Source organism: Leptonychotes weddellii, chromosome 1, assembly GCF_054177405.1.
Source record: "Leptonychotes weddellii isolate Sample4059 chromosome 1, ASM5417740v2, whole genome shotgun sequence".
Taxonomy (NCBI): domain Eukaryota; kingdom Metazoa; phylum Chordata; class Mammalia; order Carnivora; family Phocidae; genus Leptonychotes; species Leptonychotes weddellii.
Window position 1 is genome coordinate 53,621,403 of NC_138369.1, and position 24,910 is coordinate 53,646,312.

Sequence of the window (24,910 nt, forward strand, 5' to 3'; positions counted from 1 at the left end):
GCACCTCTCACGTCCTAGCAATTCCTTGGCTGGGGTGGAGGAGGATCTTCCTTCTAGAACCAACAGGGACACAAGGATGTGCACAGTGAAGGCAAAAGCCAAATGCAGACAAAATCCAGCTAAATAAATTCCACACTATGAACACCAAGTTCAGAGCACTAATGACCAGCAAGTCAGTACAGGAAAACGTCCACATGTTCTTATGACTACATTTCTATAGGCTCATGTGTGTGTGAATGGATGTTAAAAGGATTTGGAAGAAAATGCACAGAAACCCGTAAAACACCTTTAGGAAAGAAGTAGGACTGGGCATATACTTTTAAAAAACTTTATAGATGGGACACCTGGGTGGCTTAGTTAAGTGTCTGCCTTCAGCTCAGGTCATGATCTCAGGGTCCCGGGATCAAGCCCTGCGTTGGGCTCCCTGCTCAGCAGGGAGTCTGCTTCTCCCTCTCCCTCTGCCTCTCATGCTCAGCTCTTGTGTTCGCTTCTCTCACTTTCAAATAAAATATTTTAAAAAAAATTTTACAGATAATCACAACATAGATACATTCATGTATTACTTATAGTTAAATCAGAATTAACTGGTCCAAATTGCCTCCTGGCAATAGAATACAAGGTAGCCTTGAGGAAAATCTCAAATTTTCCATTCATTCAGCAACTACAAGCTGAGGATGGTAAAGGAGGAAGGAATGAAAAGTCAAATAAATACAGTCACAGGTATACACACATTCAGAAAAATTACAACCCCAAATGACAAGGGCTGTGAGATTAAAAAAAAAAAAATCAATGTTGTTAAAAGAATACAATTTTTTAAAGATTCTCCTTACTTACTTGACAGAGAGAGTGCGAGTAGAGTAGAGGGGAAAGGGAGAGGCAGAGAAAGAATCCTCAAGCAGACTCCCCACTGAGCACAGAGCCAGATGCAGGGATGACACAGGGCTCGACCCCACAACCCTGAGCCAACTAAGTCACCGAGGCACCGCAAAAGAACATAATTTTTTTTTTTAAGATTTTATTTTTTATTTATTTGACAGAGAGCAATAGAAAACAAGTAGGGGACGCGGCAGAGGGAGAGGGAGAAGCAGACTCCCCACTGAGCAGGGAGCCCGATGTGGGGCCTGATGTGGGGCCCAATCCCAGGGCTTCTCCCAGGACTCCAGGATCATGACCTGAGCTGAAGGCAGACACTTAACCAAGTGAGCCACCCAGGCGCCCCAGAACATAAATTTCTAAAAGTATTGCTACTTCCCCTCCACCTCCCACCCATCAAGTGTTTGCCAATGTTCCATAGTTTTTATTATGCACTCATTCAATTGGGTTCCTCTTTGTTCACTGTGGGTAAACCTCTCTGCCTCTGGCACTAAGAGCTGGGGAGGACCCTCACACAGGGACAACCCTTACAAGTGCTGCCTGCAAGTCAAGGAACTAAAATGAGAAGGGCCTGGCAGGCAGGACAGAGACCTCCAAGTTAGCTTTGTTGACTTTTGTCTTCTTATCTGCTGAACCCACGGAGAATGTTTTACCTTGAACATTCTGGGGTCCCCATGCAACACCCCTCTCCATCAAGTCACATGAGAAAACTGTTAAAAAGCCAACAATGGGGACCCGAGAGCCTGAAACCCGATTTCTTCCCCTAAACCAGAGCCGGACATCCCCTTCCCCCTCATCTTCATCATTTGATCTTGCACATGGTTTCTTAATTTTATTCCATTTGTTGCTTTTCATACCTTTTTGATTGGAGGAGGAGAACTGGTTTTGCACCCTGACAAACATACAAAAACCCCTGAAAATAAGTTCTATGGGGCTAGAACAAAATAGGCACTGATGAACTGGGCAGGCTGTCACTAAATTCAGATTCTGTGCTCAGTTTTGCAGTAGACCTTACACAATCAAAAGGAGGAAAAAATCAGAATATGAATGCTAAAAACACCAAATATGAACACCAATCTTCCCTGAGAGGGAATTTTGTTTTCAATCTTCAAACCTAAAGCGTAACTTTCAGTCTGACATGCCCAAATATTTATAGTGCCTTTCTTTGCATATATTTGTGTGTTACTAACATACAACATAATATATAATTAACAATATTAACACACAATTTAGTTAGCAACTAACAGTAAAGCAAAGACGCTGCAGATGAAGACAGGTAGTAACTTCAGTTCTTAACATATAAAGGCACATCTATTGCACTATGCACCTAAGAATGAATACAATTACAAAATTAATAGCTATTGTGGCAAGTCCCAAATGTTGTCTACAATTAACCACTATCTCTTTTGCTAATAGAGATTTTGCTACCCCTTCATAATTGGTTTCCAGTTATCAACAAGAATAAATCCTAACATACCCCTTCTCCCCTACTAACCTTCAGTTGCATTAAAAGGGGAGATTCTTAAACCTTAATTCATCCATACTATGTGGGGATTTTTTTTTTTTTTAAAGATTTTATTTATTGGGGCACCTGGATGGCTCAGTCGTTAAGCGTCTGCCTTCGGCTCAGGTCATGATCCCAGGATCCGGGGAGCCCGCTTCTCCCTCTCCCACTCCCCCTGCTTGTGTTCCTGCTCTTGCTAACTCTCTGTCAAATAAATAAATCTTAAAAAAAAAAAAGATTTTATTTATTTATTTGACAGACAGCGAGAGAGGGAACACAAGCAGGGGGAGTGGGAGAGGGAGAAGCAGGCTTCCCACTGAGTAGGAGCCTGATGCGGTGCTCCATCCTAGGACCCTGGGATCATGACCCAAGCCCAAGGAAGACGCTTAACTGACTGAGCCATCCAGGGGTCCCCTATGTGGGGATTCCTTCCAAGATTCCCTCCAATCTCCAGATACTGGAGTTGGCCCATAGCTGACTAGAGCTATGATTTTTATTTTTTATTTGCTCCAATGTGGCTTTAAAAAAAAATCCAAGTACATTGGTAAAATAAATTTTCCCTTTAGAATATTCCTCTAAATCCCTGAAAGCTCTGATAAAGCTAACAAAAAACAAAGGAAATAAAAACCATGGGGAAATGGTGAAGGGGAGAGTGGGAGGTACGGACTTCCAGTTATGGAATAAGTAAGTCATGGGGATAAAAAGTACAGCATAGGCAGGTGCCTGGGTGGCTCAGTCGTTAAGCGTCTGCCTTCAGCTCAGGTCATGATCCCAGGGTCCTGGGATCGAGCCCCATATCGGGCTCCCTGCTCCACGAGAAGCCTGCTTCTCCCTCTCCCACTACCCCCCTGCTTGTGTCCCCTCTCTCGTTGTGTCTCTCTCTGTCAAATAAATAAACAAAATCTTTAAAAAAAAAAAAAAAGTACAGCATAGCAAATACAGTCAATGGTATTATAATACTGTTGCATGATGACAGATGGTAGCTACATTTTCGGTGAGCAAAGCATAACATATAGTTGTCCAATCACTATGCTATACACCTGAAACTAATGTAACACCGTGTGTCAACTGTACTTCAATTAAAAGGGGGGGAGGAAAAAAAAGGGTGAGGGGATTCTGAATGATTATTAAAAATAAAGAGCAGAACTGGCAGGTAGCCAGCCGGTGATTCAACTGGCCCGGAATCAGTTCCTTCACTTTACACTTCCAAATTTCTTCACTTACATTTATGTACAAGGCACACTCCCATTTTTTTATCAGAAAATACTTCCTTTGATTCTCAAAGAAGTCAGCCCAGGCAGTCTAGCGCAAGTGTCACATCTCTGTAGAGTGATGGGGAAACTAAGGCTCAAAGGCAGGCACACAAGGTCAACCACAAACCTGCTGGATCAGAAGGGACATTCCCACACCACACCGCACAAGACTGGACCACATGGACCACCAACACTCAGGGCAGCACTGCACATATTCCAGGCAGGAAATCTTCACAACCGCCAAAAACAGGAAACACAAGTGCCCCTCAGCCAGTGACTGTCTACAGTGTGGGACCCTGTACGGTGGAAAAGTATGCAGCAATAAAAAGGGAGGAACTGTGGACACCCGCAGCAATGTGGATGGACTGCATTATGCCAAGTGGAAAAAACCTGACTTGAAAGTCTTCAACTCTGCGTCATTTCATGTTCTGACATTCTAGAAGAGACAAAACCACAGGCCTGAAGAACAGATCAGTGTTGCCTGAGGCTGGATGGGGCATTTTGAAAGTAATGAAACCGTTCTGTATTTTGACTGTGGTAGTTTTCACACACTGTATAACCTCATCAAAATGGGCAGAACTGTACACCAAAAAACGTGAATTTTACAATGTCAATTATACCTCAGTAAACAAAAACAAATACGGAAAAACCAAAATAGGAAATCACCAGACTAGGAGAAATGAGGCCTTCCTTCACCCTGAGGTTCTGCAGCACAAACTGCAGACAAAGGGTGCGTTTGGCGGCGGCGGAGGGGGGGTGGGGTCTGGACATCTTCAAGGCTGAGGAGAGGGAGGGGAAGCATGAAAGGGGGAGCTCCGCCCTGCAGTTTGTACTGAGCCTCCCCTCACTCAAGATTATAACCATCACGGGCTGGACAGTCTCGTTCACAGTAGGGAGAGAGCCGGAGGCAGCCATCCACAGATGCCCCCACCATGTACCAGGAGCTACCCCACTTAGGGGTCAGAACCAAATCAAGGCCCTTGGGGAAGGCAAGGAATCCCTCAATCCCAAACTGGCTGTGTAAGTTCCATGAGGGAAAGGATTGGGGCTATTCTGCTGTTTCCCCAGGGCCTCCTATTTTTACCAAATCACTTTTCATAGAAATTTTCTGCACTCATTTCATTTTTCCTTAAACTGTGTGATTATACCAAGCACAACGGACATGAACAGATTTGGGAACAAAAACAGCAGTCTCTCCTGGTTAGCACACAACCCAACTGGCGAGAGCTGGATGCCGAGAGTGCAACAGTCAGCAGCCAGCTTGGTGTAGAGAACATTCACCGCAACGACAGAAGAGCAAAGCTAACTTTTCTTTGGACACATTCTGGTTCTTGAGTCTGAGGTCCTCCCCATATTTTCATGAAGTTTCACATGGAATCAAGTCAGGTGGAGCCTGCCATAAGCAAGCCCAACTGGGATGTCGTCTTTCCAGCTATGCTGCTTGCAGAGTCCCTGTCTGTCAGCCTCAAACCCAAACTCCTGGTGTCCCCTCCTTTGTGAACTTTTTTGGGGGGAAGGGGGAGGCAGGGAATGAGCAAACCACATCTCTGCTTTGCCAGATGAGTCCCTGGTTAGACTGACAGAGGGAGAAAAGATGGGCTCAATCTTTTGAGCTTCTGGGTAAACAGCATCCAGACTTCACCCCAGCGACACTGAAGTACTCCAGTGGCAGCACCTCATGCAGTTTGCAGTTTTCTAACATTAGGTGAACAAGCTTCATCACCCCAACCCTTAGGAACCCTTCCACAGGAAACGACTATTAAAACTCTCTTCCATTTTTCTGCTCCACACTTGTCCCCATCTTCTTGTGGCTGCATTTTTGGGACAAGCCTATAGATGATCCTAAGAGAGAAAGCTCTCCCTCTGACCTTGATCCCAAAGAAAGGCAGAAGGCCCAGACCCAAATTTGTGGATGTGGTCTAAACACACCCTAATGAGGACTGCCAGCTAGTCACAAGTCTCATTTTAAAAACACCTGTGCTGAGGGGCACCTGGGTGGCTCAGTCGTCAAGCGTCTGCCTTCGGCTCAGGTCGTGATCCCAGGGTCCTGGGATCGAGCCCCGCATCGGGCTCCCTGCTCAGCGGGAAGCCTGCTTCTCCCTCTCCCACTCCCCCTGCTTGTGTTCCCTCTCTTGCTGTGTCTCTGTCAAATAAATAAATACAATCTTTAGGAAAAAAAAAAAAACACAAAAACACCTGTGCTGAAGTAGTCCTCAGAACCATATTTAGCAGCAAAATCTAAGTGTACAGATTTTTTTTTTTTAAGGTTTTATTTTAGGGGCACCTGGCTTAGTTGGAGGAGCATGCGATTTCTTGATCTTGGGGTCATGAGTTTGAGCCCCACGTTGGTTGTAGGAATTACTTAAAATAAAAATTTTTTAAAATAAATTTAAAGTTAATCTCTACACCCAGTGTAGGGCTCAAACTCATGACCCTGAGATCAAGAAGTAGCATGCTCCTGACTGAGCCAGGAAGGCGTCCCTAAGTGTACAGATTGTTTAACACAATAGCATTTTCATAATTAGCCCGATTAGTCAAAGAGTATGAAAGAAGTTCCCCAAACCCACTGACATTTCAAGAAAAACTTTAACTGCAAATGGTTAAGGCTAAACTTTTCCAAAAGTAACAACCAAAGGATACAGTGGCTGACACATATTTAGGAAGGCACAGGAGCTTCTGTCCTATTCCCACGGGTTCCTCACCAGCTCAGGATCCAGAGCTCATTCAGGGGCCCTCAAAATTCACAAGGTGTCAGAGCCACAGAGAATGCCCTCAGTCTTCACAACTGACCTTGACCCACTTCATTCTCTTTTGTGTACACTGCTCTGCTTCATTCAAATTCCATTAATGTTGACAGAATGTGCTATTCTGCAGAAGCCTGTCTGGATAAATCACAATCGAGAATTATCCCCTTTTTCATGACGAAGCCCAATATTTATAACTTCATTTGCTAATGTATTACTGAGAGCAATAACTTTATCACTAAAGATCACCACTTCCTTAGGGTATCTGTGTGGAAAAAAATGTTTTTTAACAAATTACAGCTGGCTGCCAATTTTTTGTGCCTTTTGGTCATTAAACTGGGATCATTTATACAGATTCATTTAAAAAAAAGAACTCACAAAAACCAAACGTCTATCACCTGATGAAGGACAAAATAAAATGTAATGTGTTCATACAAAAAAAAAAAAAAACCTCACTTGGTGGGATCTGATGCTCAGGTAAGGAACTGACTGAGATTAGTAGAAACGCCACATTAAGGAGGACAAAAAATAATGGCTTGAAGGCTTCAGATTAAATATGGATCTCCTAAAATCTCAGCTGGGTTTCAATGGGAAATGAAACCCAGGAATTGGGATCTTCCAGCATTTCACTGCATCCTACCTTCCGGGAAGCTGGAGATGGCATCTGAAGGAAAGAATTACACTGGAACAAGGTTTAAGTCAAATAGTTTCAGATGTAAATAGCCAGCATTCAACCCCCCATCCCTCCCCAATTTTTCTGGAGTCTTGTCAGTCAAAATAGTCAATCTGGTTTCAGTCAACTCGGTTTGTGGGTATAGACAAAACCTCAAAGGGAGAGGAAAGATGGATCAAGCTTCCTCTTGCAAGTCACAATGCTTGAAAGGTCAAGAGAAAGGGGAAAAGAGTGGGCTGCAATGGGTGGCCATCTTGCTCCCTTTAGGCAACTGTAATTCTTTATCAATATCTTTCTCTCGCTCTCTTGCAAAATAACAGAGATGGCAAAAACAGCCTTATTGGGCCAAGCCTCTCTTTGTTAGTGTTTGGGGGGAGGGAACACTACTTTGAAACCGCCTGCGTGGTAGGATACTTCTCAACCTTTTGCTTAAGTGTCACAAAGAATGACACCAAAATGGTCCTTTATTCACTAAGAATGAATGCATCTAAAATAAACCCTACCCTGTGTGAGGAACTGAGATGGAGAAATGGCAAGACTAAGCAAACCATGTGACTTTTAAGTTAGCACCAAGAGAAAATAAGATTGGGGAGAGGAAGCCTAAATTTTAGAGATAGCTTCTCTTTAATCAGGAAAACTTATAAACCCTTTTTTCTCCTGGTAAACTATATCAACCAACAAAAGCATTAACTGTTTTACCTCATTTATAGCTTCCCCCCAAAGCTAACTCCCTTTCCATATATGTACAATGTTTGTAAAATGACAACATAAAAAGCTAAACAAGCTATGCTCACAATTTTATATGTGAGAAAAAAGTTGTTTCCATTTTAAGTAATGCTTTGGGAAACTATACATTTTAATGTTGGTTTTCATGTCCTGCAATCTGAAAGGACTCTAAAAATAGCATTTATAAGTAACTAAAATGGGAGGGAGAATTGGGGTGTACAAAGGAAATTTTATTCTTATCTTCAAACACTTTCCGGATTTCTTTATTCCATGTCCTAGTATTTAACTTGAAAACATCTGAATCATAAAGAATGTATAGTAGTATCAATTGAAGAACTGCAGTCTGGGAGAAAGAAAGTTTTCTTCCTAAAATATCTTCACTGTTTCCAAAGAAATGTATTTCTGAGCATTGGAAATAAAAACTTTACAGACCAAAACAAAAGCAAGTCTATGCAACCCTAAAACTAGTCTAGTTTACTTTTTAGGAAGCCAAAGCAGTCACAAAAGGTTCCCCAGACTGCTGATACCACACCACCTCAAATATTACTAGCACCTTTTAGATGAGCTTATGCCTGTGGGGTAACCTTATAAGCACAGGCTTGCCGAACTAGCCATGACCCACTTCCCGGGATCCATGTTGATAAAATCCATCCCTATGCACTTTAATGGAAGGCTGGGCACATTCCTCAGCTCAAATTTAAAAAGCCCACAGATTACATTCAAGGCTAAGGAATTAAGGTATCAATAATGAACATTTCTCTCCCATAGATCTTCACCAAGCATTTTTTAATTCAAGAGACTTCAACCTATAGGCATCTACCTGCTGAAATGGATTCAAAGCATCAAGCCCCAATTATTTCCAAGGTATGTATGGAAAGTTTGGTTTTCTGGCAAACAGACATGTATGTGTTAAGCAGACATATAACCACCAAATCATTAAGAGCAGGTAGAAAGATGGGGTGCAGAAATACTAGAACACACATTTCTATTCATTTTTTTCCTCTTGTCCTTACAAAATGTCCTTTGGTATACATTTTGTAGTTTACATGGCACATACACATAGTTTTAAAACATGCTTACACTGGGGATGCATGCCTGAAAAAACTTATAGACTCTAGGAATGTAGAATATATTGGTTACCAGTACCGGTGACGTCCCCATTCACCATGACTTATTCAAAATAAGATACAAGACAAGAATTCATTCCACAAGCATTACTTCCTCAAAGTGGTTTTGAGTGGTTTCCTGGGAAAAGACAGTCCCCAAGCCTAGGATGGATGGGTCAATATTCAGGATATTGGGTTGTAATTCTAGAACTTATATTTCTAGGAAGCTGCTTTTATTTCCTTTTCTTTTCTTTCTTTCTTTTTTTAAGCCCAAAGCAGGGACTAAATATAAATTATAACAGCACCTGTACCCCATTTTCCATCCTGGAGAATCAGGAAAATCCGCTCCCGCCGGCCCTAACTGGGAACAATATTGCCATCGTCGGTGGGCTGAACTACAATGTTTCCCTCGGCTCAAGATGGCAACTGTGTCACCCCCACCGCCCCACACCGCTAGTGACAGGGCCTTTCCTGGGGACAGAACACGCTCAGACCCCACTTTACTTCCTGCCATTTACAGAATGCTGATGCCCAGCCCTTCGACACGCAACACACACACCCTGGCCGCCCCCAAGCCGAGATATGTGTTTCCAGGGTCGCCGCCAAGGCAGCAAAGGGCTCACATCCTATACATCAATAATACAATAAATAAAGGCACTCCTCAAGCAGCCGGCGCAGCACGCTCAAGACGCACTTAACTCCTTAACTCTTCGCCCAAAATGCGTGCACCCCCTTTTCTCGAGGACGCTTTCTCGGGTGCCCGCGGAGAGAGGAGCGACCCCCGTCCCCCACAACGGAGGCGGCCCGAGGCTGGCCCTGTCGCGGCGGAGGCCCACAGCGGCGCCGCCTCCTCCGCCTCCCGGGCCGCCGCCTGTGTTGACGGCCGCGAGGCCAGCGGCCCCGGGCCCGCGGGCCCGCACTTCCCGGCCTGCCTGCCCCTCCGGCCTGGCGCCGCAGGCCTTTCAACTGACCACGGAGGCACAAAACTAGCGAAAAACCCAATCTACGTTTTTTAAATGAGCCACAATTCCTTTATCATTTTGTAGGAAAACCCAATTCCCTTGAGGTTTTGCAGCTGCATTTTAAAACCAAGTTCTCAAAATACCACCTTGTCAATCCTGAGGAGCCATTTCCAGAGGGATTCTTAAGGAAAGCGGTGGGGAAAGAGACCCTGCTGGCTGCCTCAGCATCCCGGGGTGTCCAACTGTTGGAGGCACCCTCCCTAAAATTAAAAGGGGGAAAACCCAGGGTCCCAGCCTCCTTCCCAAGGTCAGGTGGCATCACTGTAAGGCAGGGGAACCCTGAATTATTTAATGGAGCCTGTTGACACAGAAGGCAACTCAGTAAAGAACATTATCAAAATCGAGGTAGATTACAAATACAGAAAAATACATGGGTTTAGAGATTCCATCCATCACATCAAATATAAGACAGTCACCTTCCAAAGTGCTTTCATGCTCCTTTCCCAGTCAGAGGAATGGTTTTTTAAAAGAACAGTATTCCCAAACAATTACCGATCATTTTCTTAGAAGGGAAGAAAGAATTTGTGAGTGGGACCCCTATTTGAACCTGGTGCCTTCTCTAATACTTGGGTCCTTTATTCCCCAGCATTGGTTTGTCACCTTTAAACTCAAATCTAGCATTTTAAATGCAGAGATGATTAAAGGTATAAAAATTAATTTCTAAGTTTTCTTCTTTAAATGAGTAACTGAGGGGAAGCAGAATTCTGCTCGAAACAGAAAATTTCAGGGGCACCTGGGTGGCTCAGTCGTTAAGGGTCTGCCTTGGGCTCAGGTCATGATCCCAGAGTCCTGGGATCGAGCCCCGCATTGGGCTCCCTACTCCCCGGGAAATCTGCTTCTCCCTCTCCCGCCTCCCCTGCTTGTGTTCCCTCTCTCGCTGTCTCTCTGTCAATATAAATAAATAAAATCTTTAAAAAATTCTAAAGAATATTTAGTTTAACAATGTAATCTCTCAATGTCTTTGCCAAAATGCAACCTAGTATTGCACAACTTCCAAAGTGAATTTTCAGGGCATCCAGGAACCTCCAGGGCAAGGGGCGCTTCACTTCTCAATTTACACTCTCCCACACCATTTGAACAGTTTTATAATTTTAAAAGTGTATAAATGTTTTACAAGTATAAGCCTTTTACAAGTCTGGCAACACTGAGCATCTTCTGTTTTAGCCCAAATAAAACGAATGTGGATCTTTAACTGGGAATATAAATAAAACCTGACATTTAAACTCAACTGCTGGGAGGGAGAATTCAATCAACGGCCCCTCCCAGGAGGGAAACTGTGGCGGATTCAAGACGCTCTTTCCCTCCCTTCACTGCCTCCCCCTCCCCCCCCATTTGACCCTAATCTTCAAGTGATTTGACTCCATCTTTTCATTCCTGAGCTTCAAGATCCGTATTTAGCTCAATCATTCATTTTTCTAAAAGTGATGAAAAGAACATAATACATTCACCCAACGAATGTGGAAACTTTTAAGATGAGTCTACTCAATGCCTAAAAACGAAGGAAAAGAATGCCCCCTAGCTTAATACCTAGAAGGAAACTTAAAATGCGGCGCCCACAACAAGTAGATTAGAATTTCAACTTTTTTCCAATAGGAGACGCCGGCTTAAAGCCATCAGGCAATAGCTCCGCCCTCTTCCCCAAATAACAGGTTAGGAGGGGAAAAGGCTGCGATGTGCAAGCCTCTGCCTTGCTCGGTACCAGCACGCTCGCTCCAACTCGCAGACAGCAACTCCCACTAGGATTTTTAAAAACCTCTGCCATCTGCTCTCCCTCCAAGGCAAGACCATAGCGACTACACACACATCTCACGGGTCTACAGGTAGATGGTTTATATTAACGACCCTCCCCAGCAGAGCCCGCTCCTCAAAATTTTTGGTCCCTTACTGTAGTGGGCTCAGGTAAGTGGAAGGTCTCACACGGTGTGAAGAATGAGAAAGAAAGGTTTATTCGCCAAAACAGCGAACTCAAACCCGAAGGGTGCAGTGCAACCCTCGGACCCTGCGCCCCCGGGGTTCGAGCCTCTGCAATTGGGTCTGGCTTTTCTCCACGAAAGTCGAGCCCCGGTCTAAGCGGGTTGGAGACACCTCCCCAACCAGGGAAACCAGTTCCTGCAGGGATCGAAGTCGGGGCAGGGTGGAGCGGCCCAAGGGGCTCCCATCTCGGGGAGGTCAATGGGCAAGGTCCCCCTATTCCGCCTCACACAAGCGCGCACGTGGAAACCAGGGCGTCACACACGCACTCCACACCCACACAGCCATCTCCATCCTGGCTCATACCTTACCTAAAAGCCCACAATCTACGAGTTGGACAAACAAAAATGAGAAAATACGATAAAGGAGGGCACCCAGTAGTCTGGAAGGCCTGGAGTGTACCTGAACAAGGAGACCACGTCTAAACAGATAACAGACACAGACACCCTTCCATCCCGCATCTTAACAGCTTGCGCGCTTTGTCAAACAGAAATGAGGACATCAAAATCCATAAAGGGGGGGTGTTCTCAAACCTTGAGAACCATCAAGTTAAGGGGCTTCCGGGAACCCTCGCACACGGAGACCAGCTCTACGCACACGCACACCCTAGCTTCTCCCACCTCATGTTGGTTGGAGACAACCGTTGCCACAATTTGCCACACAGAACATTAGATACGGAAAAGGGGGAGCTCCACGTCTAGGAACTCTCCCGCGGTCCCTCCCTCGCAGCAAGCACACCAAAGCCAGACTTCTACACACACACTTCGCAGGCAATGACCCACTTGGTGGCAACAACCGCCACGTAGTCAAAGGAAAAACAAGCAATCCAGAGAGCGCCCCCCCCGCCCGCTTTGGGACCGGTCCGGAGGTCCTTGGCGAGCAAGCACGCGTGTCCTCGCTGGACACAAGCCCCCGTTCCCCGGCGCAGCCCCCGAGGAGGCCGCCCGCGCACTCACCTCATCGTCGTGGTGCTGGCAGAAGCCGAGGCGCTCGGGGAACACCGACAGGATGGAGAAGGGCGCGCCGGGGAAGGGCGGCCCGAGGCCGAGCTGCTGCGCGGCGGCCGCGGCGGCGGGACCTGGCGGGCCGCGCTCGATGTAGTGGTCCTTAGTGAGGCGCACGCGCTGGTGCGCGCGGACGCAGTTGTCGCACAGGTGCTCCTGGCAGTCCAGGCAGCGCGACGAGGCCGCGTTGCCCTCGTCACAGGAGCTGCAGCCGTGAGGCCGGCGCAGCAGCAGCGCGGACGGAGAGGCAGCCGGGCCGCCGGGCGCAGAGCGGGAAGGCGCGGGCGGCGGCGGCGCCGGCGGGAGTGGCGGCGGGGCCGAAGCGGATGCGCGCGGGTGCGCGTGGTGCCGGTGGTTGCTGTGGCCGCCCGCGCCCGCCGGGGCTCCGGCACGCCCGTTCTTGGGCGGCGGCTCGTCGGCCGTGGCCACCACGGCGTCGAGCAGGTTGCTGAGCAGGAAGGCGGACGAGGGAAGCGCATCCATGCCCGCCGCCTCGGCCAGCACTACTTTCTGGTCGCACACTGGGCAGCGCAGCTTGAGGGGCTCTCCCGGCGCGCTGCTGCCAGCCGCCGGCAGCCGGTGCGCCTCGAGGCACGGGCGGCAGAAGGCGTGCAGGCAGGGCAGGACGTGCAGGCGGCGCGCCGCGGCCCCCGGACCCCCGCCGCCGCCCCCCGACGACGTGGAAGTCTGCGAGGACGACGACGACGCAGACGAGTTGGAGGAGAGCGGCGCCGGCGAGCCGCACATCTCCTTGCACAGCAGGCAGATCTGGAAGTCGGTCTCGGGGAACGAAGCCATTTGCAAGCCGACTCGGAGGAGGGAGGAGACCAGAGAGGAAGAGGAGGAGGATAGGAGAAAACGGCCGAGGTGGGTGGGAGGGAGCCGCCGACTCACTCAGAAAAATGCATCGATCGGGCCTGCGATCCAGGAGCCGGCTCCAGAGCCGCCCGGCCCGCGCGCTGCCAGCCCCGACGCTGCGGGCATCAAATGCCACTATCCCGAGGCGACACAGATTCCCCCCGGAGGACGCGGAGGCTGCGTGCCTTTCGAAGCCGGAGCGCCGGAACAAGTCCCGACACGCGAGGGGCGAGCGGGGGCAGGGAGGTCAGAGGGACTCCCTGGAGCAGCGGGAGCGTAGTTGTCCCTAGCCGAGGTTAAGTCCCCCAAAGTCGAGTCTGCTGTGCAATCCCAGTCCCGGCGGGTGAAGCAGAATTTGGTTCCGCGAGTATTTGGTGCGTTGCTCTTCTTTCAACAGATTTAGTTAGTCTCTTCTTGGGAGAGGAAAGGTCCCCAAACTAGTAAAGGCGGGAGCGGCGCGACGCCAAGCCCGTGTCCCCCCGCGCGACGCCGGCTGCCCCGCCGCATGACGCGGCGGCCAGGGGCTCCTGGGTGGCCCGGCGTGCAGCGCTCGGGGCTTGCGCACGGCCGGACGCGGCCTCCCCTGCAGGGCGGTCGGCCCCGCCGCAGCTGCAGCTAGTGGGGGCCCGGCCGCGGCCGCACGCGTGTAGTACGCACGCGCGTCCCACGCGCCTCGATTCTCCCGCGCGCCGCCTAGCCCGGCCGCGGCTGCCGGCGCTTAACACGCACGCGCGCCCCACGCGGCCCCGGGCCCTCGTGCCCCCGCCTCGCCCGGCCTTGGCGCCTCCCGCGCGCGCTCCTTCCCCTCCGGTTTAGCCGCGTTGCAGCGCGGGGCCGCAGGTCCCCGCGGGCCGTCCTGAATTATTCATCGGCAGGAAGATATTAGATGTACCCGCTGCCCGCTCCGCGCGAGCCGTCGTGCAATGCTATCCGAGCTCCGCGCGCGCCCCGCGCCCCTCCTCCTCCTCACGTCCGTCCTCTCTGAAACCTTGGCGGCGAAGGGGGATCACATTTCCTTTGTCATCGGGCCATTTCGCCCTCGCCTTGGTCCCCCCTCCGATCCCGAGCTGCGGGGACGGAGCCTCCTCCGAGGCGCGCTGGAATCAGTGGAACCGGCAATGGCCCAGCTCGGTGAGCTCGGGAGCCGCGTGGCCAACGCTGCTGGCCCGCGTCATCTTCTTCCTGAAACGAGTCACCGAGCAAGACTCGGGTGGCCCCGGCCGCGCTGCGCCTACCGGCCTTTGCTCGCGCCGTGCGCTCTGGCCTCCTGGGGCTTTGCACAACTCCCCCAATTCGGGCTGAGTGCGTGCACGCGCGCGCGTGCCCCCTCTTTCTCTGCTTTGCCGCCTCTTCCTCCTTCTTCTCTCCTCTCAGTACGCGTTATTAGGACTGATCGGAATTCGGAATCCTTTTAATCTCCAAAGGAGCAAACTCACTTCCGCCCGAGTGCTGGGAGGGGGCTGGGGGAGGGGACACAGGGGAGGGGGTTCCAGGCAAACAGGAAACATTAGCCCTCTCGGCACGGCTCGCTTTTGTGTGCTCCCTCCCTCCTCCCTCCAACCTCCTCCCTTCTCCAGGCCGCTAGGGAGATGAACGCCCCCGGGCTGCGGTGTGACGACCTTTGAAACCTTCCGAGCGAGGAGCAGAGAGCGACTCTTCTGTTAAAAAAGAAAAGATTGCATTTTGAATCCTGGTTCAACAGAGTCTGAAATCCACTGCCAGTGAGGTCTGGGTTTCCCCCCACTTTTTTTTTTCCCCCTTTTTACGTTTTCTTAAGGACTCTGCATAGCAACACCAAAACACACACTCGTGTGCAATTGGATGCGTGGAATTTAACGAATCTGAATTCTGATCTGCGGAGGAGCCAGTTTCCTTTTGAGTTATAATAGGGGTGGGGGGCAGAGGGCAGCTATCGGGGAGGCTACCCGGGTGACGGCCCTGCGGCCATCTGGGTGGTGTCTGAGGCTGCCTGGGAGAGGGACTTGCTTGGCCCTGGAAAGAGACTGACTTAGAGGAGCGGAGAGGGCCACATACCAGGCCAACTGGTGGAACAATGGTCCCCATCTAACACTGTCAAGCTGTTAGTGACATCTTGGGTTCTACTTGTACAGGCAACTACTTGGATGAATCCCAAAAAAACATCGTGATAGGAGGAAAAAGCCAAACACCAAAGAGTTCATCCTGTGTGACTCCATTTACAAGAAATTCTAGAACAAGCCAAAACAGCTGTGGAGATATATGAAAAATATCCTTGGGAGTAAGGGGCTTGGACTGGGAAGGGGGATGAGGAAACCCTCTGGGGTACTGAAATAGAAGTATATCATTGGTGTATACATTTGTCAAAACTTGTAAATCTGCCATTTAAGATCTGTGCAAAATTTCACTGTGTGTAAATTGTACTTCAATAAAAAGAAAAAATAACTTGGTGTCCAGCATAAATAAAAAGATAACAAGGGGAAGAAAAAAAAACCAACAACTATATAAACATCCCCAGCTCCTCCTCTGAATGTGTGCATCAAGATTCAGGGAGTTTACCAGGGAAAGATCAACCTGGAAAGCTCTCAAATCAACCAGCTGGGCAAATGTGTCAAAGGACTCAGGCTGCAGAAACCCCCTCCCTAAAGGGACGAATCCATCCTGAAGCCCAAGTATTGCCCTGAGATGGAAAGAGCTTCCAGGTGGAGGAAGAGCCTGGCAGCCGCACCACGAAGGCCCAGGTCCTCAGCTGCTCTTAGAAGTGCTCCGCTCAGCACCTGGCGCAAATCTAAGCTCAGGGAGCATTCACTGAACTGCGTGAAGAGTGCAAAAACTATCACATAAAACCAAAACATGTTCATTGTATCTCAACAAAACTGAAGAAACACAAAACAAAGCTCCTTCTCTGCCACTGAAGGAGAAGGAAACATCTGATTCTTTAAAGATTAGGGAGGAGCTTCTCTTGCTACCATCTACTGCCAATATGAGTTTCTTCCATAATCTGAGAGCTGCGTGTAAACATGTACATGCTCCCACATGAATCTACACACTCCTATAGAATTTTCTACCATGCTGGCCTTGCTCCAGAGGTGTTGTATTTCTAGGGTTTGTTTCTTTTCCTTTCTTTGGTTGTTTTTAATTTTTTTTTTTTTTTTTAAACAAGAACAAGAGGAAAACAGATGGGGGAAGAGAATTGCCAGAAGGAAGATGGCCCCAGAGGGTCAGAAAAGGGATAGGCCAGCCCTGCTGACTCTCTGTTGGTTGGCCCCACCCTCCAGCATCTAAAAAGGTTTAAAAAAAAAAAAAAAAGATGCCAAGGGGGGAGAAAAACTCTACAAAGTAGTCTTCCCTGTCCTAAGACTCTAAGATAGTTTGCAAGTGGATGACCAAGATGAAAAGCCAGCTGAGACATCCTGGAGGAGCAGGAAGGTGTCACTCCAGGAACAGGAATCAAACTTGACAGCGGTTGGTGGGTTAGTTTCCTGGGGACAATTGCTCAGAATAAATCAAAAAGAAAAGAAAAAGAGAAGGGAGAAAAACTTTGATTTCTCATCATGAAGTAGCTTCCCTTTCTTTCCTTTCTTGAATTGACAGGACATTGCCAGGAAACAGGGCTGCAGTGTAAATTTTTAAAGTAGCACATTCCTAGTTTCTATGAAGACCATTTACCTAGGCAGGAAAGAGGGTGATCTTTAAAACAACTAATTAACCCCACTTGTATAGAAATATAGTTGAGTTTTTTTAAATATGGTATAGTGATACAGAACAAATTGGGATTAGACTTTCTAAGGCTAGAGCTTATCCATGGGAGGAATAAGAGCCACATATCCAGATGAAAGGCCCAAGACAGTCCCCTGCTATAAACTAGTATTAAATTTTTCATTGCCATCCTAGCTAATAAACACCCTCTCTTAGCAAGGGAGGAGCAAGCAGCCTTCCAGTTTTCCCTCCATAGGTAACATTAGAAAGGGAGTATAAGTACATTCCTGAATCCTGAAAATAAATCATTTGTTTTTTAATAGCAACTTTTTAAAAGAAACCAGCCCGAAAATTATGTAGAGAGTAAACTTGCATTTTTTTCTTAAATTCATCTGTACTCATATTTTGTTTTCAAAGATGACACTAGACTTTGCTGCTTTCTCAGACTTGGGGGTGAGGTGAGGGGGTGGGGTGGCTAAACCACATTTCCATCAACTGCTTTTTTCATCTGGTCCTTTAATTAAATATTTGATGCATCCTCTTTTTCTGATGTCAAAATTGCACCTTTCACCAGCATCCTGAGGGTGCATTTACATAATTTTTAAGTACATAAGTCACCAGAGTATTCTTTTTAGACATTAAACAAATATTACATCACAATTACTATTTTGAGCCATGGGGGGGGTGTACCAGCTTAACAGACACTGTTGAATCATTGCCTGCATCCTGCCAGTTGGGGTGGGGGGTGGAGTTCTACGCACCTGGCCAACTCTTGACTCTACCCTGACTCTGGCCTTGAAATCATTTGACAGAAGTGTGTCAGCTGCTTCCAACAACCCCGAGTTCAGAATAGCAGCAAATCAGACGATATAATGTAAGCTCTAGTCACCTAGAAATTTATAGATTACAGTAGAGATACTTGAAATGTACATACGAAAGGTAAAAAATCAGTATGCAGCTTTGGTAGTTAAAAGTAGTGCAGAGCTCAGTTAGGCTTCTATCCCAGCTCCTCCACTCTTTACTGTGTGACCTTGAGCAAGTTCGTTAAATCCCTGCACCTCAGATTTCTCATGCTTGTAACTGGTGCAAACACCTAGTTCATCAGGGATCAATGAGCTACTAAGTGTACTGTGCTTAGTATAGCACCAATCACATGTAAATGCTCAAGCACACATTTAAATATTAGCTTTGTATCATCGTTATTCCGCAGAGTGCCTACCACTTAAATCTATCATTGCCTCATCACTGCCTTCCACCAGCCTCCGTTGTCTCATACAATCAATCGTGTTCTTCCCTCCCTAACAGAGGTGCCATCTCTTCTCCCATCACTCTCTGCTCCTCACTCTCTGCTCCAGGCCCCACTGCAGCTGCCTGTGGCCCACCATGTTGACGCTAAGCTTCCAGCCTAGGTTTTCTAAAACGAAATGTGTGTCTTTCATAAGGGGGCAAAAAACAACAAAAGTTGTTTTTAAGATGAACATAGCAGAAAATCAAAATATGTCTAAATCAGTACATGCTGTTAAGCTTGAGCGGCTTCTTATTCCAGATGCTCTCTCATTTTGTAGCTGAAAAATCTCTATGCCATTTAAATTCCCCTTTTTCAGCCTAACCCTCACCCTCACTCATTCCACCTGCTCCAGATTTCAAGGGCTCCCCTTTACCGAAAAGTTAACTGAAACTGCTTAACCTGACAACCAAGGATCTCTCTGCTCTGTCTCAAACCTCCCTTTCTGTCACTCTTCGCTTCAACACAAGCTCTGCCCACCACCTATCTATGTACACCCAAATTCAACTGCTTCAGACCCATTGTCTTTTTTTAAGGTTTTATTTACTTATTTGTCAGAGAGAGAGAGAGCGCACAGGCAGGGGAAGCTGCAGGCAGAGGGAGAAGCAGGCTCCCCACTGAGCCAGGAGCCCAATGCAGGGCTCGATCCCAGGACCCTGGGATCATGACCTGAGCTGAATGAAGGCAGACGCTTAACGACTGATGGGCCCAGTCTTTAAAAGAACTGGCAGCTTCCGGGCGCCTGGGTGGCTCAGTTGGTTAAGCGACTGCCTTCGGCTCAGGTCATGATCCCAGAGTCCCTGGATCGAGTCCCGCTTCGGGCTCCCTGCTCGGCAGGGAGTCTGCTTCTCCCTCTGACCCTCCCCCCTCTCATGTGCTCTCTCTCTCACAAATAAATAAATAAAATCTTTAAAAAAAAAAAAAAAAGAACTGGCAGCTTCCACCTTTGTCTCTTGCAGCCTGAGCCACCATGTAAGAAGTCTGACGTCCCTCTTGGAGAGTCCCATGGAGAAGGAAAGGGACCCAGAGCCTAGCCTCCCACCCACTCCTGCCACGGTGCCAGGAAAGTGAGTGAAGCCATCTTGGATCTTCCAGACCATGCCAACCTGAATGCCACCAAGTTGATGCCACAGAGCATTACTCAGCTGAGCCACTTTGAATTCCTGATCCACAAAGTTGGGAAATAAAATTAAATGGTGGTTGTTTTAAGCCACTAAATTTTGGGGTCATTTGTTACATAGCAAGAAATAATTAGGACACTCCCACTCCAGCCTATTCCATATTCTCTGTCAAATTAATGTCCCTAAGATTCTTCTTCTACAACAGCTTTACTGAGGTATAATTGATATACAATGAATAAACTATTCACATTTTTTTTTTTAAAGATTTTTATTTATTTGACAGAGAGAGACATAGCGAGAGAGGGAACACAAGCAGGGGGAGTGGGAGTCTGGGATCGAGTCCCAGATCGGGCTCCCTGCTCAGCGGGGAGTCTGCTTCTCCCTCTGCCTGCAGCTCCCCCTGCTTGTGTTCCCTCTCTCGCTATGTCTCTCTCTGTCAAACAAATAAATAAAATCTTAAAAAAAAAAAATTTATTTGTCAGAGGGAGAGAGAGAGTGCACAAGCAGGGGGAGCTGCAGGCAGAGGGAGAAGCAGACTCCCCGCTGAGCAGGGAGCCCGATCTGGGACTTGATCCCAGGACCCCGGGACCATGACCTGAACCGAAGGCAGACACTTCACTGACTGAGCCACCCAGGCATCCCAAACTATTCACACTTAAAGTATACAATTTGACAAGTTTTGACTCAGATATTTCTGTAAACCCATCACCATACCACGAGGATGAGTATATCTCACCCCCAAAAGTTTTCTTGAGCCCCTTAATAATCCCTCCACTGAATATCTCCGCAGCAACCACTCCTCAGCCTTCTGTCACTAAAGGTCAATTTCCATTTTCTGGAGTTTTATATAAGTGGAACCATATAATATATATTCTTCTGTACAATTTGTACTTTTTGGGGGGTGGGAATCTGGCTTCTTTCATTCAGCATGACTTCGAGATTAATCTGAGTTGTTATGTGAATCAGTAATTCATTTCTTTTTATTGATGAGCAGTATTCCATTGTGTGGATGTACTACAATTTGCTAATTTATTCATCTGCTGATGGTCATTGGGTTATTTTCAAGTTTTGGCTATTACAAATAGGGTGCTATGACCATTCAAATACAAGTCTTTGTTTGGAGGAGTGTATCTTCTCTCTTGGAAAATACCTATGAGTGGAATGGCTGGGTCAAAGGATAGGTGTATGTTAACTTTTCAAGGAACTATAAAATGGTTGTACCATTTTACATTTCTAACAGGGAGGTTCAGTTTTGTCCACATCCTCACCAAAGCTTTGTATGGTCAGTTTTGTATTTTAATTTAATTTTAGCTGTTGTAATACATGCATATCGTCTCTAATTGTGTGTGTTTCCTTTTTAAGATTTTATTCATTTAGAGAGAGAGAACACGCAAGCATGTGCGCAAGTGGAAGGAGGGGCAAAAGGAAAGGGAGAAAGAGGATCTCAAGCAGACTCCATGCAGAGTGTGGACTCTGATGAGGGGCTCGATCCCACCACCCCGAGATCGTGATCTGAGGTGAAATCAAGAGTCAATGGCTTAACTGACTGAGCCACCCAGGCGCCCCTAATTGTGGTTTTAATTTGCATTTCTCTAATGTCTAAAGATGTTTAGCTTCTTTTCGTATGTTTATTTGCAGATCATGGAAGTGTCTTTTCAAAGCTTTGGCCTTCTTCAGCTCAGGCCATGATCTCAGGGTCCTGGGATTGAGCCCCGCATCAGGCTCTCTGCTCAGCGCGGGGCCTGCTTCTCCCTCTGCCTCTGCCTGCCACTCCCCCTGCTTTATGCTCGCTCTCTCTGTCAAATAAGTAAATGGATAAAATCTTTATTTTTTTATATTAGAGATTTTTATTTATTTATTTATTTAACAGAGAGAAACACGGTGAGAGAGGGAACACAAGCAGGGGGAATGGGGGAGGGAGAAGCAGGCTCCCCGAGGAGCAGGGAGCCCGATGCCGGGCTCGATCCCAGGACCCTGAGATCATGACCTGAGCCAAAGGCAGGCGCTTAACGACTGAGCCACCCAGGCGCCCCTGGATAAAATCTTTAAATAAACAAATAAATAAATAAATAGATAGATAGATAAATAAATAAATAAGCTTTGGCCTTTTGGGGGAGGGGGTGTTGTTTTATTATTGAGTATTTTCTTATTATTTAAGAGTTCTTTATGTATTTTGGATATAACTCCTTTATCAGATACATACTTTGCAAAGATTTTTTCTCCCAGTCTGTTCCAACTGTTTTCATTCTCCTTTGTGTTAATTATGAATTTTATTAAGTCCAATTTATTAAATTTATTGATTTATTCTTTTATGGATTGTGCTTTTGGTGATCTAAAAAATCTTTCTCTAGGCCTTGTTTTCCTTTTCTATAAAATTGGGGTAAAGATAGATCCTAGCTTTCTGGATGATGATGACAATTAAATGAGATAATGCTTTAAAAGTATTTAGCTCATGGGGCTCCTGGGTGGCTCAGTCGGTTGAGCATCTGACTCTTGGTGTCGGCTGAGGTCATGATCTCAGGGTCATGGGATCGAGCCCCGAGTTGGACTCCATGCTCAGCATGAGAGACCGCTTGTCCCTCTCCCCCTACTCCTTCCCACCCACCCCCACCTGCTCACTCTCTCTCTCTCAAATAAGTAGATAAATAAAATCTTTAAAAAATAATAATAAGGGGCGCGTGGGTGGCTCAACTGGTTAAGCATCTGCCTTCAGCTCTGGTCATGATCCCAGAGTCCTGGGATCGAGCCCCACATCGGGCTCCCTGCTCAAGGGGGAGTCTGCTTCTCCGTCTCCCTCACCCTGCCTCCCACTCATGCTCTCTGTCACTATCTCTGTCTCTCTCTCTCTCAAATAAATAAAATCTTTAAGAAATAATAATAATAATAATTTTTTAAAAAGTAGCTCAGAGCCTCGTACATAGAAAAGCCCAGAAAATGACTATTACTGCTAAATATACTTTTTCTCTCTAAGCACTTTGATGCCATATCATCTGAAATATCCTCACCCTCTACGTCATCCATCCAAATCCATCTATCCTATAAAAGCTGACTCAGAGTCCACTGCTTTTCCACAACCCTGGGTCAGAAGTCATTTCTCCACCCTGCCACCTCCCACTCACTGCACATTAGCTGTTCACTCTGTTCTGAAATTTACCATATTCTCCTGTTGAGAGAGATTGTAGGAATGGTGGTCCCCAAGTTGTCCGTGCCCCCCCGTGCTCATGTCGTCTGGTAGTACCCTCTCACAAAGACTCTGGGCACAGCCATATGATTTGCTTTGATTAATAGGACAGTAGCAAACATGACATAAGGAGAAACCTGAAAGTATTTGAGCTTTGGAAGCTTAGCCCTCTCACTGCTCTTGAGCCCCTGTGACCACCTAGGTCAGCCTGTTGGAGGAGGCCCAGATAGCCCCTTTGCCCCTGGCATGGCTGGCCTACTGTCAGACATGTGAGGCTGTGCGGGACGGCTGAACTCCAGCCTGCCTGCCAACTAGCCAGTGGAGTGACTCATCCAAGTGAATACAGTGAGGGAATGAGGCAACAGGTGAATTCCCTTAATGAGCACCTACTGTGTGCCAGACTTTGGGACTGCACCTTGAAGGAGGAGACAGACCGTGTACACATGAATGAACGTGGAGTATACTTGTCTTCTCATGATTGGTGGTGTAAGTCAAAACTGGGTCAGGGAACAAGGAGAGAAGGGGGTGAATTTCCTCATGGGCTGGATAAGAGAAAGACAAAAGTGAAGAAGTGGAAGTGGGGGTGACTCCAGAGTTTTTGGCCCGAGCAGCTGGATAAAGGGTGATACTGGGGGGTTGAACTGGGTTTTGCTGGTACTAGTACCAAAAGGATTGCGCAATTTATGGGCAGGACGAAAAACCATTCCTGGGGAGACCCCAAGAAGGCTTCTTGTGCACAGGCCTGTGTGACCTCAGACCTGTTCTCGCCCTTCCCTGCCTGGGTCGTGTCCCAAAGTACAGATGCGGATCCTGGCTGTACTCTCGAGGCTCCTGAGTCAGTGCCTTTCCGGCCGGGTTTGGCTAGTAAGAGGCTGTTAGGGGACTGGAGAGTGGGGAGAAGGGACACAGCGGGTATTTCTCCCCTCCTCTCTCTCTCAGCCTTGGGTAGCAACTCCAGTCTCCGGCGGTGGCTGCATCTCTTCTGTGGCTCCAGCTTCGGGTCTAGTGTGGTTTCAGCTTCCAGCAGGTGAGCCCTGACCTCTGACCCTCCAGCAAGAAGTGGCAACAGCTTCCTGCTCCAGCTGACCTCTGGGTCCCATCACCTGTCCAGCCAAATCTCTCCACGAAATTCCCTCGGTTATAAATAATGTAAAGTCACGCTGTTTTCCTGGGTTGCCCCTGACCGTGGGGCTACAGGCTGAAGCCTGACGTGCTTGCACGCAGGCCCAGGTGAGAAGCAAACACCTTGCACAACCCCACCTGTGCAGACTCATGGGCTCCAGGTGTTTACCAGCCCTCGCCTTGGGATTTGCTCGTTCTTGACCTCTGTGCTTTTGTACCAGACACTCCCTCCATCTGTGTGTAATCGTTTTCACACACCCGTGGCAATCTCCTCTTCAAATCCCAGCTCAGAAACCCTGACCTCCTCTAAGCCTTTCAACAGTGACTCAGCTGTCCAGCCTCCAGCCCGTCGCCTCTGCTCCATGTGCACTTGCTGAAACATTGCTATAGGGAGTGGCCTCTGTGCTTGGCAGACTGTCCCCTCCACTTCTACTCAGCCTTCAGAACCGACTTTAAGGGGCGCCTGGGGGGCTCAGTCGTTACGCGTCTGCCTTCGGCTCGGGTCATGATCCCGGGGTCCTGGGATGGAGCCCCGCATCGGGCTCCCTGCTCGGTGGAAGCCTGCTTCTCGCTCTGCCTCTGCCTCTGCAGCTGCTTGTGCTCTCTCTCTCTCTCGCTCATATAAATAAATAAATAAATCTTAAAAAAAAAAAGACTTCAAGTGTCCACCTGGGGAGTAAGTCATTTCTGGCAGGTTCCCCCCCCAAGACCTAGACACAAACTCCCACATTCATGCTGCCAGAGGTCTCAGTCAAACCACACTGCAGTAATTGTATATGTGTCTGTCTCCCA

General features: G+C 47.6%; 1 protein-coding gene across 1 annotated transcript in view; it reads right to left on the reverse strand.

The window, feature by feature from the left end:
- The window catches only part of TRIM71 (tripartite motif containing 71), a 69,884-nt gene extending 55,698 nt beyond the window's left edge, over positions 1-14,186 (reverse strand). Inside the window, exon 1 of the mRNA XM_081823867.1 lies at positions 12,829-14,186. Within this exon, the coding sequence (XP_081679993.1) occupies positions 12,829-13,674 (846 nt within the window). The 5' untranslated portion in view covers positions 13,675-14,186. The remainder of the gene's footprint in view (positions 1-12,828) is intronic.
- Positions 14,187-24,910: the final 10,724 nt, after the last annotated feature.